At 42.7% G+C, this 17,599-nt stretch overlaps 1 protein-coding gene and 1 long non-coding RNA gene across 9 annotated transcripts in view; one reads left to right on the top strand and one right to left on the bottom strand.

The window, feature by feature from the left end:
* Positions 1 to 17,599, top strand: part of LOC105466120 (RUN and FYVE domain containing 2) — a 65,098-nt gene that overhangs the window by 42,950 nt on the left and 4,549 nt on the right. For 7 of the 8 annotated variants that reach the window (XM_011715077.3, XM_071069656.1, XM_071069658.1 and 4 more), the window contains 3 exons: positions 203 to 332; positions 636 to 730; positions 9,012 to 9,060. In XM_011715077.3, coding sequence (XP_011713379.1) covers positions 203 to 332; positions 636 to 730; positions 9,012 to 9,060 — 274 coding nt within the window. The other variant, XM_071069657.1, reaches the window with a different exon arrangement.
* On the bottom strand, positions 1,350 to 16,527 carry LOC139356254 (uncharacterized). The gene is made up of 3 exons (XR_011607807.1): positions 14,921 to 16,527; positions 12,344 to 12,437; positions 1,350 to 1,482 (listed from the first exon to the last, which is right to left on the bottom strand). It is a non-coding gene; the product is annotated as an uncharacterized lncRNA (long non-coding RNA).

Genomic DNA, 17,599 nt, shown 5'->3' with positions numbered 1-17,599 from the left:
GGCAAATGAGTCAATATTTTGTGGTTGGAAAATCCTGTGCTGCTGAACTTGTTTACCAAAAAATATTTGTGAAAGAAAATGTCTGAAAAATGCATTACAAAGGCCAAAGTAGTAAACCAAAAGGGTGATTTTAGTAAAGAATACATAACAACTGTCATGTGAGAAATAGCACTGAGCTTCTGTGTATTATTTGTCATTCAAGGGTGCAACTGGAAACTGACTTGAAGATTGAGAAGGAATGGAGGCAGACTTTGCAGGAAGATCTTCAAAAGGAGAAAGATGCCTTATCTCATCTTAGAAATGAGACTCAACAAATCATTAGTCTTAAAAAAGTAAATAGTGGTAAAACTTTAAAAATTCTATCTTGACAAATGTTAACTTATTTAAAAAGATAAATTATAATTTACATTATACCAAGGAAATGGATGTACTAGTCATCTTAAAAAGTATCAGTGAAGAGATTAAGTAAATGGAAAATAGTTGATACATATAGCAGCTAGGAAAGAGCTTTGGACACAATTTGTTTCTTTTAAAAAGCTAAAGGATGTTTGTTTCTGATTAATGGTATATATACATTCTGGAGTTTCTTGTTTCTTTCTTTTAAATTGCATTTTCTGTCTTTTATTGTTCTGAAGGAGTTCCTTAACCTCCAGGATGAAAATCAGCAGTTGAAAAAAATATATCATGAACAAGAGCAAGCTCTTCAAGAACTCGGCAACAAACTTAGCGAGTAATTTCTTTTTTTCCTTCAACTAAGTAGTCATTATTGACTTTTATGAAAGATGTAAGTGTGCCAGATCTATTAGGGAGAAAAGTTTAGATACAGGAAAGATATGAACTAGGCAGGGCGCGGTGGCTCACGCCTGTAATCCCAGCACTATGTAATTCTGGGCCAAGGCGGGCGGATCATGAGGTCAGGAGTTCAAGACCAGACTCGCCAATATGGTGAAACCCTGTCTTTACTAAAAATACAAAAATTAGCTGCTTGTGGTGGCGTGTGCCTGTAATCCCAGCTACTTGGGAGGCTGAGGCACAAGAATCGCTTGAACCCAGGAGGTGGAGGTTGCAGTGAGGTGACTCCAGCCTGGCAACAGAGCAAGACTCTGTCTCAAAAGAAAAAAAAAAAAAAGAGAAAGATATGAACTATTAAACAAAACAAAAACTATAAAGATTAAAAAATGAGACTAGAGAGATTTTATTTAAAGTTTTACTCATTTTAGTAGACTTAGCTTTGAATATTTCCCAATAGATGAAAACTAACACTCTTGTTCAATTTCTTCAATATCAGAGAATTCAGAAGTTATTAATATATTTTTCTTAGAAAAACAGAAGCTGAGGTTTCAAAATATCCAGGGAGCTGTCTTTCAGATTGTTTTGAGAAGAAGCCGGCATCATGAGAAGTGGAGGTTGTTTCATGCCTCCCGGAGACAGGGCTTAACTTCATACAGTTTGGCTTTGTTGAAGTAAAATGTCATTGGGATCCTGTAAAGACAAGATGGAGAAATGGTGTTCTGCCTTTCTCACATTTCCTTTTTTTTTCAAAGACAGGGTCTCGCCTAGGCTGGAGTGTAGTGGTATAATCTAACTCACTGCAGCCTTGACCTCCTGGGCTCAAGCAACCCTTTCACCTTTCAGCTTACCAAGTAGCTGAGACTACAGGCATGCACCATCATGCCCTACTAATTTTTATTTTTATTTTTATTTTTATTTTTATTTTTTGAGACGGAGTCTGGCTCTGTCTCCCAGGCTGGAGTGCAGTGGCTGGATCTCAGCTCACTGCAAGCTCCGCCTCCCGGGTCCACGCCATTCTCCTGCCTTAGCCTCCCGAGTAGCTGGGACTACAGGCGCCCGCCACCTCACCCGGCTAGTTTTTTTTGTATTTTTTAGTAGAGACGGGGTTTCACCGTGTTAGCCAGGATGGTCTCGATCTCCTGACCTCATGATCCACCCGTCTCGGCCTTCCAAAGTGCTGGGATTACAGGCTTGAGCCACCGCGCCCGGCCTAATTTTTATTTTTTATAGAGATGGATGGGGTCTTGCATGTTGCCCAGGCTGGTCTCAAACTCCTGACCTCAAGCAGTCGTCCCACCTCAGCCTCCCAAAATGCTGGGATCACAGGTGTGAGTCACTGTTCCCAGCCACATTTTCCTTTTGTTCCCCATGGTCTGTGTTTTGGGTTAGCAGCTTTGTGCCTGATTGAACATACTACCAGATATTTGGAATAAGCTCAAGGAGGTTTAATTTAGTATTGAATGTACCACTGCCACATTTAAAAAATATAGTCACTTTAAATTTTTAAAATTTATTTTTATTTGATTTGAAACAAGTCTTTCAAGTTGCCCAGGCTGGAGTGCAGTGACGCAGTCACAGCTCACTGCATCCTTGATCTCTCAGGCTCACGCTGTTCTCTTATCTCAAGCCTCCGGAGTAGCTGGGACCACAGACGCACACCACCTTGCCTGGCTAATTTTTTTTAAATTTTTTGTAGAGTTAGGATCTTGCTGTGTTGCTCAGGCTGAACTCCTGGGCTCAAGACATCGTCCTGCCTCAACCTCTCAGAGTGCTGAGATTACAGGTGTGAGCTACTGCGCCCAGCCCACTTTTTTAAATACGGAAAAGTAAAAATAAGAAAGCTACAGTGTCTCATAATCTCATTACCGATACAAATCTCTTTGATGTTTTATATGATTAGAACATTCAAATAGTACATAAAGGTTTAAGATAAAAAAGCAGGTACTTCCCTTCTCCTGAGTGTTAATCCCCAAAGTTTAGCTAACCTCAAACAATTCTATATGTAAACATCTTGTCATTGATTTAGATAAAATTAGTTAGATGGACATATATGTCATTTGTATATATTCAATTAAGTAGAAATCATACTAGAATGGAGACTTAGTTGCTAAAGGTGGGATTCCATTAAAAGATAATGCAACCAATTTCCAAGGACATAAGAAGGAGTAATTCACTAGAACCACAAAAGGAAATATTAGATCTCAAAAAGATAAAGCTGTTTTTGTCTTTACAGCTTTTCAGAGAACAATTCGCATTGTGGTTCTGATAAGCAAGATTTCAATTCCAATCTAGCGTCTATTTATTGAGCACTTTGAGGCAGACCCTGTGCAAAGTGCTTATTACCTTATTTTCCATTTATTTATTGACAGACACTGAGCTTCTACTATGTGCCAGGCACTATACTAAGTGCTAGACACTCAACAGTGAACAATCCTCACAATAAAAAAATAAGCATCTTTGCATTTACTAAGATCATAACAGTTTAATATTAAAACCATGGAATAGTAAACCTAGGAATATGTGTTACTTTTCACCCATTCCCCAACTAATACTTTTTTGTGTGTGTGTGAGAGGGAGTTTTGCTCTTGTCACCCAGGCTGGAATGCAGTGGTGCTGTCTCAGCTCACTGCAACCTCTGCCTCCTGGGTTCAAGTGATTCTTCTGCCCCAGCCTCCTGAGTAGCTGGGATTACAGGTGCCCGCCACCACACCTGGCTAATTTTTAGTAGAGACAGCATTTTACCATGTTGGCCAGGCTAGTCTTGAACTCCTGACCTCAGGTGATCTGCCCACCTTGGCCTCCCAAAGTGCTGGGATTACAGGCATGAGCCACCACGCCCGGCCCCTCACTTCATACTTAATAGAGACTTTATAGTTGTATTACAGGCATGATCATATAAATGTCTAGATGTTGCCTTTATTTATTTATTTGAGGCAGGGTCTCACTCTGTCACCCAGGCTGGAGTGCAGTGGTGTGATCTGGGCTCACTGCAACCTCTACTTACTGGGTTTGAAAATTGAAATATTTACTCTTATCAGCTTATTATTGAAAGATTATTATTGTTATTATTATTATTATTTTTTCCGAGATGGAGTCTTCCTCTGTTGCCCAGGCTGGAGTGCAGTGGTGCTGTCTCGGCTCACTGCAAGCTCCGCCTCCTGGGTTCACACCATTCTCCTGCCTCAGCCTCCACAGGCGCCTGCCACCACACCCGGCTAATTTTTTTTGTATTTTGGTAGTAGAGATGGGATTTCATCGTTTTAGCCAGGATGGTCTTGATCTCCTGACTTCATGATCCTTCTGCCTTGGCCTCCCAAACTGCTGGGATTACAGGCATGAGCCACCACGCCTGGCCTGAAAGATTATTTTTTAAAAAAAATTAAATAGAGACAGAGTCTCACTATGTTGCCTAAGGCTGGTCTCAAACTCTGGCCTCAAGCAGTCCTCTCGCTTTGGCTTCCAAAAGCATTGATATTACAGGTGTCAGCCACTACATCCAACTTGAAGGATTCTTTTTTACATTTTTATTTATATATTTTATATGGAGGTGGAGTCTCACTCTTTGCCCAGGCTGATCTCAAACTCCTGGGCTCAAATGAGCCTCCCGCCTCCTCAGCCTCACAAAGTGTTGGGATTACAGGTGTGAGCCAGTACACCTGGTCTGAAGAATTCTTATAAAAAGATAGATTTGGGCCAGGTGCTGTGGCTCACGCCCGTAATCCCAGCACTTTGGGAGGCTGAGGTGGGCAGATCACTTGAGGTCAGGAGTTCGAGGGCAGCCTGGCCAACATGGCAAAACCTCATCTCTACTAAAAATACAAAAATTAGACGGGCATGGTGGCATGTGCCTATAGTCCCAGCTACTTCGGAGGCTGAGACAGGAGAATATGTATATATGTATATATGTATACACATGCGTACATATATACATATATGTATATACATATATATGTATAAACATGTATTTATATATGTGTGTGTGTATATATACACATATATGTATATATTTCCTTTCAGGCTTATTTTCATTTTCTTAATTATTAAATTAGACATCTACTGTAATTATACAGAAGAATAGTAATTACTCAGAAGAAGAGTCAATGTTTAAAGCATTCCAAATCTATCTTTTTTTTGGAGACAGAGTTGCTCTGTCACCTAGGCTGGAGTGCAGTGGCGCAATCTCGGCTCTCTGCAACCTCCGCCTCCTGGGTTCAAGCAATTCTCCTGTTTGCTGGTATAAATATATATTTATATATATTTATACGTATATATATACACACACGTATATATAAATATATATAGTAGTAGTACCAGCTATATATGTAAATATATATGTATATATACAAAATCTCCTACCTCAGCCTCCCAAGTAGCTGGGATTACAGATATGTGCCACCACATCTGGCTGATTTTGTATTTTTAGTAGAGGTGGGATTTCACGATGTTGATCAGGCTAGTCTCGAACTCCTGACCTCAAGTGATCTACCCACCTTGGCCTCCCAAAGTGCTGGGATTACAGGCGTGAGCCACCGTGCCTGGCTGAGAAAGGTATTCTTGTACATTATGGTTATTGGAATTGTAGCTGATGCTCCTTTCTTTAGGACACTTAGGCAATATGTATCATAGAGAGGCTTTTTTGAGTCCATATTTACGAATAAGGGCATTTAAATCAGAAATCTATCAATATCAGTAAATTTTCATAAAAAAGTATTTCCCAGGCCGGGCATGAGACCAAGTGTCGCTCTGTCATCCAGGCTGGCATGCAGTGGCATGATCTTGGCTCACTGCAACCTCTGCCTCCTGGATTCAAGTGTTTCTCCTGCCTCAGCCTCCAGAGTAGCTGGGATTACAGGTGTGTGCCATCACTCCCGGCTAATTTTTGTATTTTTAGTAGAGACAGGTTTTACCATGTTGGCTAGGCTGATCTCGAACTCCTGACCTCAGGTTATCCGCCTGCCTTGGCCTCCCAAAGTGCTGGAATTACAGGCATGAGCCACTGTGCCCAGCCAAGCAAACATTTTCTGTGGTGAATACCATTAAGCCATTTTAATTCCATATTCAATTTTTCTGTACAGCACAATTAAATCATCACTGTTGTGGCCACTATTCCCAACAGAGTCAGTTTTCCTGAGGCACATTTTGTAGATGTGAATTTAGCCAAGAAAATGTGATTATTATGTCAGTATTTTTACAGTGTGTAGTTTTACATTGATTATTTCCACCATAAGAGTCAATATGAGATAGGTGAAAGACTCACACTTCATTTTTATGTCTTGGAATGAAGAGCATTTTATAGGGCAAAGCAGATTTTTAATGTTCTGCTTCAGTAGTAGAGGCTTTAGTATCTGATGTATCATTTGATTCAGAAATTTCATTTATAAGAGAATTAATACTGATGTTTTAGTCATTCCAATTTTGTTGTTGTTGTTTGGTTTTTTTTTTTTTTTTGGAGACAAGAGTCTCGCTCTGTTGCCCAAGCTGGAAGGCAGTGGTGTGATCTTGGCTCATTGCAACCTACAGCTTCCAGGTTCAAGCAATTTTCCTGCCTCAGCCACCTGAGTAGCTGGGAGTACAGGTGCATACCACCATGCCTGGCTAATTTTTGTATTTTTGGTAGAGATGAGGTTTCACTATGTTGGCCAGGCTGGTCTGGAACTCCTGACCTCAAGTGATCTGCCCACCTCGGCATCCCGAAGTGCTGGGATTACAGGTAGGAGCCACCATGCCTGAACTAGTCATTGTAATTTTAATAAACAACTTTTGTGGTGAAAAATTTGAAACACGTTGAAAGATTAACAGTAGATAATAATTATATAAACTATTTTATATTCTTTTTCATTGTATATACCAAGTAACCATTTACTATAGTGATGTGGCAGATACTCAGTAACAAGTCAGTAGCTGCAAGCTGTTCAGGATATATTGTGAAAATAGCTGGTTATGGAAAACTATGTAGATAATTATTCCATTTAAAATATATACACAGATGTATAGAGAAGATTACCTCTGGGTAATGGGATCACAGGTAATTAAATATTGTTTTTTATAATTTGCATTTTCATTAACATATGTATTTTCTTTTTTAAAGAAGAAACAAAATTAAATTATACCAATTGGGGCTGGGCACGGTGGCTCACGTGTAATCCTAGCACTTTGGGAGGCCGAGGCGGGTGGATCACCTGAGGTCAGGAGTTTGAGACCAGCTTGGCCAACGTGGCAAAACCCCATCTCTACTAAAAATACAAAAATTAGCTGGGTGTGGTGGCGGGTGCCTACAATCCCAGCTGGTCGGGAGGTTGAGGCAGGAGAATCGCTTGAATCTTGGGGGCAGAGGTTGCAGTGAGTCGAGATCATGCTATTTCACTCCAGCCTGAGTAAAAGAGCAAAACTCCGTCTAAAAAAAAAAAAGTTATACCACTTGGTAGTAAGTTGATTCCAATACATGTATTTTCTTTTTTCTTTTTCTTGTTTTTTGAGGTGGTGTCTTACTCTGTTGCCCAGGCTGGAGCTCACTGGCACAATCTTGGCTCAATGCAACCTCTGCTTCCCCGGTCCAAGTGATTCTCCCTGCCTCAGCCTCCCGAGTAGCTGGGATTACAGACGCCCCTCACCACGCCCAGCTAATTTTTTTGGTATTTTTAGTAGAGATGGGGTTTCACCCATGTTGGCCAGGCTGGTCTTGAACTCCTTCCTGACCTTAGGCGGTCTGCTCACCTCCGTCTCCCAAAGTGCTGGGATTACAGGCATGAGCGACTGCACCTGGCCCAACATACATATTTTCAAAAGCTGGAAAAGTGCCAGGCTTGGTGGCTCACACCTGTAGTCCCAGCACTTTGGGAGGCCAAGATGGGCGGATCACTTGAAGTCAGGAGTTCAAGACCAGCCTGGCCAACATGGTGAAGCCCTGTCTCTACTAAAAATACAAAAATTAGCCTGGGAGTGGTGGCGGGTGCCTCTGATCCCAGCTACTCAAGAAACTGAGGCAGGAGAATCACTTGAACCTACGAGGTGGAGGTTGCAGTGAGTTGAGATCGTGCCACTGTACTGCAGCCTGGGTAACAGAATGAGACTTCATCAAAAAAGTGGAAAAGTATTTGCAGCTGTGTCTTTCACAGTATTTTCTTTTTTGTTGCTTTTTTTGAGAGATGGCGTCTCGCTCTGTCACCCTGGCTGGGGTGCAGTGGTGTGATCTTGGTTCACTGAAACCTCTGCCTCCTGGGTTCAAGCGATTCTCCTGCCTCACCTTCCCAAGTAGCTGGGACTACAGGTGTGTACCACTATTTCCAGCTAATTTTTGTATTTTTTTTTTTTTTTTTGAGACAGAGTTTCACTCTTTTTGCCCAAGCTGGAGTACAATGGCGCGATCTCGGCTCACCACAACCTCCGCCTCCTGGGTTCAAGCGATTCTCCTGCCTCAGCCTCCCGAGTAGCTGGGATTACAGGCATGTGCCACCACCCCGGCTAATTTTGTATTTTTAGTAGAGACGGGGTTTCTCCATGTTGGTCAGGCTGGTCTTGAACTCCCAACCTCAGGTGATCCACCTGCCTCGGCCTCCCAAAGTGCTGGGATTACAAGCGTGAGCCACCGCGCCCGGCCTAATTTTTGTATTTTTAGTAGAGATGGAGTTTCACTGTATATTGACCAGGCTGGTCTCGAACTCCTGAACTCAGATGATTCACCCGCCTTGGCCCCACAAAGTGCTGAGCCACCACACCTGGCTCACAGTATTTTCTTCCTTAGCACTTCTGTATTTGCTAGAGAAATAGTATGCATAATGGTTAGCATGTGCCCTTTGGGGTCACAGACAAGGGTTTGAATCCTGGCTCCCCCAGTTGCCAGCTCTGTGACCTCTTACAAGTGACTAAACTTCATCAGACATTTCTTCATCTTTAAAATAGGTTTTTGTATAGATTACATGAGATATGCATGCAAAGGCACAGAGTAAACCTACAATAAATGATAGCTATTAATATTGTCATGATCACATGAAAATGCCAGTATTTCTTAAAAAGCAAGTTTTAAACCTAAAATATTTTTGCTTTAGGACATTTAGAAAATATAGGAGAATATGAAATATTCCACTAGCCAGAGAAGACCATAAAGATCATATACTATACATAATTTTGTATCCTATGAAATACCAATACCTACTGAAATACTGAATGTTCTATATTTAAATATGTGTACTGAAATTTGGACCTATTTGTAATCTTTTTAGATCAAAACTTAAAATTGAAGACATAAAAGAAGCCAACAAAGCATTGCAGGTGAGTAGAACGTTTTCCTAAACTGGGAAGGTATGTGAAAGTCTCCAATGGAAGGTAAAGCCCTGTGTGAATCTAATGTATTATTGATGAATCCCAGGATATATAGAGGCCAAAGCACTGAATGAGGAGCTTGGATGCTGGGAGTTCATCTCTTCCCTGTACCCCTAGAGTCACATTATTAATAACATTCCTTTAGAAACTGACCTTAGAGGCCGGGTGCAGTGGCTCACGCCTGTAATCTCAGCTCTTTGGGAGGCCGAGGCAGGTGGATCATTTGAGGTCAGGAGTTTGATATCAGCCTGGCTAACGTGGTGAAACCCCATCTCTACTAAAAATACAAAAATTAGCCAGGTGTGGTAGTGGGCGCCTGTAATCCCAGCTACTCAGGAGGCTGAGGCAGGAGAATTGCTTGAGCCCAGATGGTGGAGGTTGCAATGAGCAGAGATCACGCCATTGCACTCCAGCCTGAGCAACAGAACAAGACTCTATCTCAAAAAAAAAAAAAAAAAGAAAAAAAGAAAGAAAGAAACTGACCTTAGAAATAATTTTACTTTCCTACAAAGTATGGCATGATAGAGTGAAATTGCCTATGAACTTGAGAATCTTGAGTTCCTACGCCAGTCTATTACTTACTTTCAGCAAGTCATGTATCCTCATTGAGCCTCAGCCTCCTCTTCTGAAATAGGCTGATGATTCTGCATAGGGTTGCTCTGAATATTGAGTAGGTTAATACATGTGAGTGAAAGTGGTTGGTACAGCTTACCAGTATGGTTGTGAATGTGTCTGAATCCTTGCTACAACATAGAAGAAAGGACAGTGTCTGTGTGATCACTTCAGTGACAGGTGGCTTCCTACCCAACAGCTTCATTTTTTAAAATCAAGAAGTGTTACATGATACTGGGTGTGGTGGTTCACACCAGTAATCCCAGCACTTGGAGGGGCCGAGGCAGGAGGATTGGTTGTGGCCAGGAGTTCAAAACTAGCCTGGGCAACATAGACCTTGTTTCTACTAAATAATAAGAAAAAATTAGCCAGGTATGGTGGTGCAGGTCTGTAGTCTCAGCTACTTGGGAGGCTGAGGTGGGAGGATTACTTGAACCTGGGAGGTTGAAGCTACAGGGAGCCTTGATCACGCTACTGCACGCCAGCCTGGGTGACAAAAAAATGTTACATGAAAATCATTAAAAAAAAATAATACTAAGAAGATTTAACACCAAATAATATAAATAATAATAATAATGATGATGGTAGCAGTCTCTTGTTCTTCACTCCCTTGTCTTTTATCTGCCCTAGCTCCTGCCACCCAAAGGGAGCTACTTTCAGTTTTTTAGCTGTTTCTTCTGGCATTTATCCCTGTATTTCTAACTAATATTCAGTATGTACTATTTGCTGTTGATTCAGCAGTTTTAGACTTATATATTAACTTCTTCATATGGTGGATGTAGAGTTTTGCTCACTCTCATTTTGGTCTTTCTGGTCTCCCAGTATAATTAAGTAAAGTTTTTTGTGGCATTCATTTACTTTATATATATATTTTATTTATGTTATTTTATTTATTATTTTGTTTGAGATGGGGTCTTGCTGTGTTGCCCAGGCTGGAGTACACTGGCACAATCATAGTTCACTGCAGTCTCACACTCTTGGGCTTAAGCTGTCCTCTTGCCTCAGCCTCCTGAGTAGCTGGAATCACAGGTGCGTGCCACCTCGCCTGGCTAATTTTTACATTTTTTGTAGAGACAGTATCTGCTGTGTTGTCTAGAGTGGTCTTGAACTCCTGTCCTCAGGCAGTCCTCCGGTCTTGGCCTCCTGAAGTGCTGGGATTACAAGCATGATCCACCACACCTGTCTTATTCTATATATTTTTTTGAGATGGAGTCTTGCGTCTTCACCCAGGCTGGAGTGCAATGGCATGATCTCAGCTCACTGCAACCTCTGCCTCCAGGGTTCGGTGATTCTCCTGCCTCAGCCTCCCCAGTAGTTGGAATTACAGGCACCTGCCACCAAGGCCAGCTATTTTTTTTCTTTTCTTTTCTTTTTTTTTTTTTTTTTTGAGACGGGGTCTTGCTCTGTTACCCAGGCTGGAGTGCAGTGGCACGATCTCAGCTCACTGCAACCTCTGCCTCCCGGGTTCAAGCGATTCTCCTGCTTCAGCCTCCCGAGTAGCTGGGACTACAGGTGTGTCCTACCACACCCGGCTAATTTTTGTATTTTTAGTAGAGACAGTTTCGCCATGTTGGCGAGGCTGGTCGCAAACTCCTGACCTCAGGTGATTCACCTGCCTCGGCCTCCCAGAGTGCTGGGATTACAGGTGTGAGCCACCGCGTCTAGCCCCTACTCTGAATTTTTTGGTTTTTTTTTGTTTTTTTTTTTTGAGACGGAGTCTCGCTCTGTCGCCCAGGCTGGAGTGCAGTGGCCGGATCTCAGCTCACTGCAAGCTCCGCCTCCTGGGTTCACGCCATTCTCCTGCCTCAGCCTCCCGAGTAGCTGGGACTACAGGCGCCCGCCACCTCGCCCGGCTAGTTTTTTGTATTTTTTTTTTAGTAGAGACGGGGTTTCACCGTGTTAGCCAGGATGGTCTCGATCTCCTGACCTCGTGATCCGCCCGTCTCGGCCTCCCAAAGTGCTGGGATTACAGGCTTGAGCCACCGCGCCCGGCCTGAATTTTTTATTATGTCTATTTAAATGTTGTTCCTTGCTGAGCCAGGTACTGTGATTATGTTTTCTTACTTGAACTACTTTATTCTTCCTGTGGAGTTAATAATTGCCCTCTTTTTTTTTTTTTTTTTGAGATGGAGTCTGCCTCTGTTGCCCAGGCTGAAGTGCAGTGGCATGATCTCAACTCACTGCAGCCTCCACCTCCCAGGTTCAAGTGATTCTTCTGCCTCAGCCTCCTGAGTAGCTGAGATTACAGGCACATGCCACCTGATTTTTGTATTTTTAGTAGAGGTGGGGTTTCACCATATTGACTAGGCTTGTCTAGAACTCCTGACTTCGTGATCCGCCCACCTCAGCCTCCCGAAGTGCTGGGATTACAGATGTGAGCCACCGCACCCAGCCGCCCCTCTCTTTTTAAAAACAAATTAGTTGTATAACATTTGAGTTTTCTCATACCTTGAAACACCTCTATTAAAAAAAGCTTCTTGATAAAGTTTTCCACGTGGTAAAATATATCAGGTAATTGGTTAGGTCATTATTTTTTCTTGATGCCTTGCCTCCAACTTCAAGAGTTCTCCACTTTACTGCTCATGTTTCCCTTTGCTGGTATTCTCAGAATTTCCTTTACCTTCTCTCTTAGTGGGAGCTCCTCTTGCCTGAATTCTATAACTTCTCTCTTGGTATACTCCCTTATTTTGGGCAACACATCTTTCAGTAGCTTCCTGAAAATGGTGAATGAAGATAGAGATTGTAAGAATTTACACATCTGGAAACTGGGCATGGTAGCTCATACCTGTAACCCCAGTGCTTTAAGAGCCTGTAGTGGGAGAATTGCTTGAGGCCAGGAGTTTGAGACCAGCCTGGGTAGTATAGCAAGCCCTTGTCTCTACCAAAATTTAAAAAAAGAAAAAAATAGTAATTTGTGTATCTGAATATACCTTTATTTTATCCTCACTTTTTTTTTTTTTTTTTTTTTTAGAGACAGTCTTCCTCTGCCACCAAGGCTGGAGTACAATGGCGTGATCTCGGCTCACTGCAACCTCCCCCTCCTGGGTTCAGGCGATTCTCCTGCCTCAGCCTCCCAAGTAGCTGGGATTACAGGCACCCACCACCATGCCCAGCTAATTTTTATATATTTAGTAGAGATAGGGTTTCACCATGTTAGCAAAGCTGGTCTCTAACTCCTGACCTCAGGTGATCTGCCTGTCTCAGCCTCCAAAAGTGCTGGGATTACAGGTGTGAGCCACCTCGCCAGGCCGTATCCTCACACTTTTTAAGAAGATGGGGCCGGACGCAGTGGTTCACACCTGTAATCCCAGCACTTTGGGAGGCCAAGGTGGGTGGATCACAAGGTCAAGAGATTGAGACCATCCTGGGCAACATGGTGAAACGCCGCCTCTATTAAAAATACAAAAATTAGCTGAGCGTGGTGGCACGCACCTGTAGTCCCAGTTACTTGGGAGGCTGAGGCAGGAGAATCACTTGAACCTGGGAGGTGGAGGTTGCAGTGAGCTGAGATCATGCCACTGCATTTCAGCCTGGGTGACAGAGTAAGATTCCGTCTCAAAAAAAAAAAAAAAAAAGATGGGTGGAGGCTGGGCGCAGTGGCTTATGCCTGTAATCCCAGCACTTTGGGAGGCCAAGGCAGGTGGACCACAAGGTCAGTAGTTAGAGACTAGCTTGGCCAACATGGTGAAACCTTATCTCTACTAAAGATACAAAAGAAAAAATTAGCCGGGCGTGGTGGGACATGCCTGTAATTCCAGCTACTTGGGAGGCTGAGGCAGAAGAATTGCTTGAACCCGGGAGGCGGAGGTTACAGTGAGCCAAGATCGCACCATTGCGCTCCAGTCTGGGCAACAGGGTGAGACTCCGTCTCAAAAAACAAACAAACAAACAAAAAAGATGTGTGGATACATGGATATTTGCCGAAACCATCATTATGTAAACTCTAAAAAAAAGTTTTGTGAAATATGCATATGAGAGTGCATATATAGTACAACTTAAAAACACTTGTGGGGTCAGGCACGGTGGCTCACGCCTGTAATCCCAGCACTTTAGGAGGCCGAGACAGGCAGATCACCTGAGGTCAGTAGTTCGAGACCAGCCTGACCAACATGGAGAAACCTGTTTCTACTAAAAATACAAAATTAGCCAGGCATAGTGGCACATGCCTATAACCCCAGCTACTCAGGAGCCTGAGGCAGGAGAATTGCTTGAACCCGGGAGGCGGAGGTTGTGGTGAGCTGAGATCATGCCATTGCACTCCAGCCTGGGCAACAAGAACAAAACTCTATCTCTAAAAAAACAAAACAAAACAAAACAAAAACTTGTGTATTCTCTGCTTAGGTTAGCGATAATAGAACATGACCAGTACCTTAGAAGCCCCATCTGCTTCTCAATTGCACTCTCCTCTTTATAGTATCTCTCCTGTATTTTGTGTTATTACTTTGTTTTGCCTTATACTTATTACTCACATCTATCTTTAACAGAATATTATCTGCTTTTCCCAGTTTTTTTATGTGGAAACTGGATTCATATGTGAGTTGATTTTTTTCTTTTCCATGCTATTGACCAGCTGAAGAGTCTGGAACAGCCATCCTAAACAGTTTTTCACATTCTGGATTTTCTCTGAATGTTTGTAGTGTTTACTTGTTTCTGTCTACTTGTTGCCTGTGAACTGGAAGTTAAATCTAAAGCCTTGATTAGGCCAAGCACGGTGGCTCACGGCTGTAATCCCAGCACTTTGGGAGGCCGAGCCAGGTGGATCGACCTGAGGTCAGGAGTTCGAGACCAACCTGGCCAACATGGTGAAACCCCATCTCTACTAAAAATTTAAAAATTAGCCAGGCGGCCGGGCACGGTGGCTCACGCGTGTAATCCCAGCACTTTGGGAGGCCGAGACAGGCGGATCACAAGGTCAGGAGATCGAGACCATCCTGGCTAACATGGTTAAACCCCGTCTCTACTGAAAATACAAAAAATTAGCCGGGTGTGGTAGTGGGCGCCTGTAATCCCAGCTACTCGGGAGGCCGAGGCAGGAGAATGGCGTAAACCCGGGAGGCGGAGCTTGCAGTGAGACCAGATCGTGCCACTGCACTCCAGCCTGGGTGACAAAGCAAAGACTCCGTCTCAAAAAAATAAAAAAATAAAAATAAATAAAAATTAGCCAGGCATGGTGGTGTGCGCCTGTAGTCCCACCTACTTGGGAGGCTGAGGTAAGAGGATCATTTGAACCCGGGAGGCGGAGGTTGTAGTGAGCCGAGATCCTACTACTGCATTCCAGCCTGGGCGAGACTCCATCTAAATAATAAAATAAAGCCTTGGTTGGATTCAGGTGTAACCTTCTGTGGGATATTTTTTCTGCAGGCATATTTTTAACATGCAATGGACTATTATTTGCTAATTTTTCCTTTAAAAAATAGCATCCTGTCATATTTTGTGTTTGATATTATCATTAAAAAATGTTTTTTTTTAATTAAAAAAATTTTTTTTTAGAGAAAGTGCCTCTGTTGCCCAGGCTGGAGTACAGTGACTCCATCCATCATAGTTCACTGTAAGCTTGAACTTCTGGATTCAAGCAATCCTCCCTCTCAGCCTCCTGAGTTGCTAGGACCACAGGTATACATCACCATACCCCACTAATTTTTATTTTTTAGAGATGGTGGGGGTCTCACTGTGTTGCCCAGGCTGGTCTCAAACTCCTGGGCTCAAGTGATCCTCCCACCTCAGTCTCCCAAAGTAGTGGGATTACAGGTGTAAGCCACTGTACCCGGCCTCATTATTGATTCTCTGAAGTTTTCTCAAATGTTGTGATATCCCCCAATTTTCAATAAAAGGCACAAATAAGGGTTATTGGAAACCTTGTGTGTATGTTGGTTGGGTGGGTTGTTGTAGACTAGTAGGCCTCACCATAGAGAAATCTGCTGTGATTAGTGAACTATTGGGTACCCTCTGCTTATGTTTAGTATTTACAGTACTTTTCTCTGTAGCAGTGAGTTTCTCCAGAGAAGAATCCCATAGTATCCTATCTAGGGGGTGTAAGTCTAGCAGCTAACATCCTGGAATTGGGCAGAGAAAAATTGCTGTTTATTTGCAGAGCAAGAGGTTGTTCCGTTCTAGTCTTAGCTCTTCTGGTAAACGGCTGTTTCCTTGAGCAGGCAGCTTCAGTTCTCTAGGCTTTAAATTTTCTCATGTGTAAAATGAGAGGGCTACAGGTGCTCATGTCTGAGATCCCTTCAGAGGGACACACTAGGCTTAGCTTAAAGTGAGCTTCTCTCCCTGGGAGGGCGGCAGGTAAGTTCAATGAAAAGAAGTCTCCAAAGGCCTAGTCTCAAGGTCTAGTCTCCAAAGTCCTAGTCTCAAAGTCAGCAAGGTTGTTTCAGAACCTAACGCTCTTACAAGCTGCTTCCACTAGGTGGCTTTGGGACATTTGGCAAATCACTTTCCTTTGTATGGTTTTCATCAAGTTAGATTATCTTTTAGGTCCCTTCCTGCTGCTGCCTTTTTTTTTTTTTTACCCTCAGAGACAGAGTTTCCTCTCTTTCCCAAGCTGGAGTGCAGTGGCATAATCATAGCTCACTGTAACCTTGAACATCTGGGTTGAAGCAATCCTCCCACCTCAGCCTCCCAAGTAGCTGGGACTACAGGTGCATGCCACCACACTTGGCTAATTTTTTTTTTTTTTTAAGAGATGGGGTCTTGCTATGTTGCCCAGGTTGGTCTTGAACTCCTGGTCTAAAGAGAGCCTCTCACCTTGGCCTTTCAAAGTCTCCAAAGTGCTGGGATTACAGGTGTGAGCCACTGCACCTGGCCCCCATCCTGCATTAAAAAAAAAAAAATATATATATATATATATTCTATGATTCAAGCCATCTGACTCTTTGCTGGTGTTTGTCTGATATGAACTATCTAGTTAAAAAAAAAAAAAAAGCCCTTATAATCCTGTGTTCTAAGGAGACTTAGGCTTCCTCACATGCAGTAGCCAACACTGTATTATCTCTGCTGTACAATAAGTGCTAGTTATTAAGACTGTGAATGAAACAAAAAGACCTGAAATTAACCTTGTGATCTTGATCTGTGAATGCTTAGTCTTTTTTTTTCTTCAAAGAATTCTGCTTTTGGAAAAGTCTTTTAAGAAAACTCATGTTTTTAGAAATGTGTCTATGGGCCTTTATTTCTTAGAGAATTTTTCTCTCTAAGGTAATAGGGTTCCTGTGATAGGTAATAAAGGTTCCTGTGCTTCAGTAGTAATTTATAGGTTGCAGTTGCTTCATGTCCAAGTTGGAATCTTCTGTTATACTTGGGTTCTTTGGTCTGGGCTGTTTTAGGAACATGTTCTAGGAAATCAATCAGTATTGAGTCTCCTCCTTCATCTGGGTCTTCTCATTGTAAAGCTGATAATCATCTAACAAAGTTGCCTTCATAGGGGAAAAAAAGGTCTTTCTAGCCAAGATTGGTTAAGCAAGCTGGTTAACAATGGGTCAAGTAGGCTGGGCGTGGTGGCTTATGCCTGTAATCCCAGCACTTTGGGAGGCCAAGGTGGGCGGATCACCTGAGATCAGGAGTTTGAGACTATCCTGGCCAACATTTTGAAACCCCATCTCTACTAAAAATATAAAAATTAGCTGGGAATGGTGGCGTGTGCCTGTAATCCCAGCTACAGGGAGGCGGAGGCAGGAGAATCACTTGAACTCGGGAGACAGAGGTTGCGGTGAGCCGAGATTGCACCACCGCACTACAGCCTGGGCAACAGAGTGAGACTCTGTCTCTTTTCAAAAAAAAAAAAAGGTCAAGTTGTTATAAATACTGCCTAAGACTACTTACATCCATTTTTTACTAACGTTTACATAGCAGCTATTAAATATGTTATAAAAGTTGAGGG

Source organism: Macaca nemestrina, chromosome 9, assembly GCF_043159975.1.
Source record: "Macaca nemestrina isolate mMacNem1 chromosome 9, mMacNem.hap1, whole genome shotgun sequence".
Taxonomy (NCBI): domain Eukaryota; kingdom Metazoa; phylum Chordata; class Mammalia; order Primates; family Cercopithecidae; genus Macaca; species Macaca nemestrina.
This window is presented reverse-complemented; position numbering and strand designations above follow the sequence as displayed.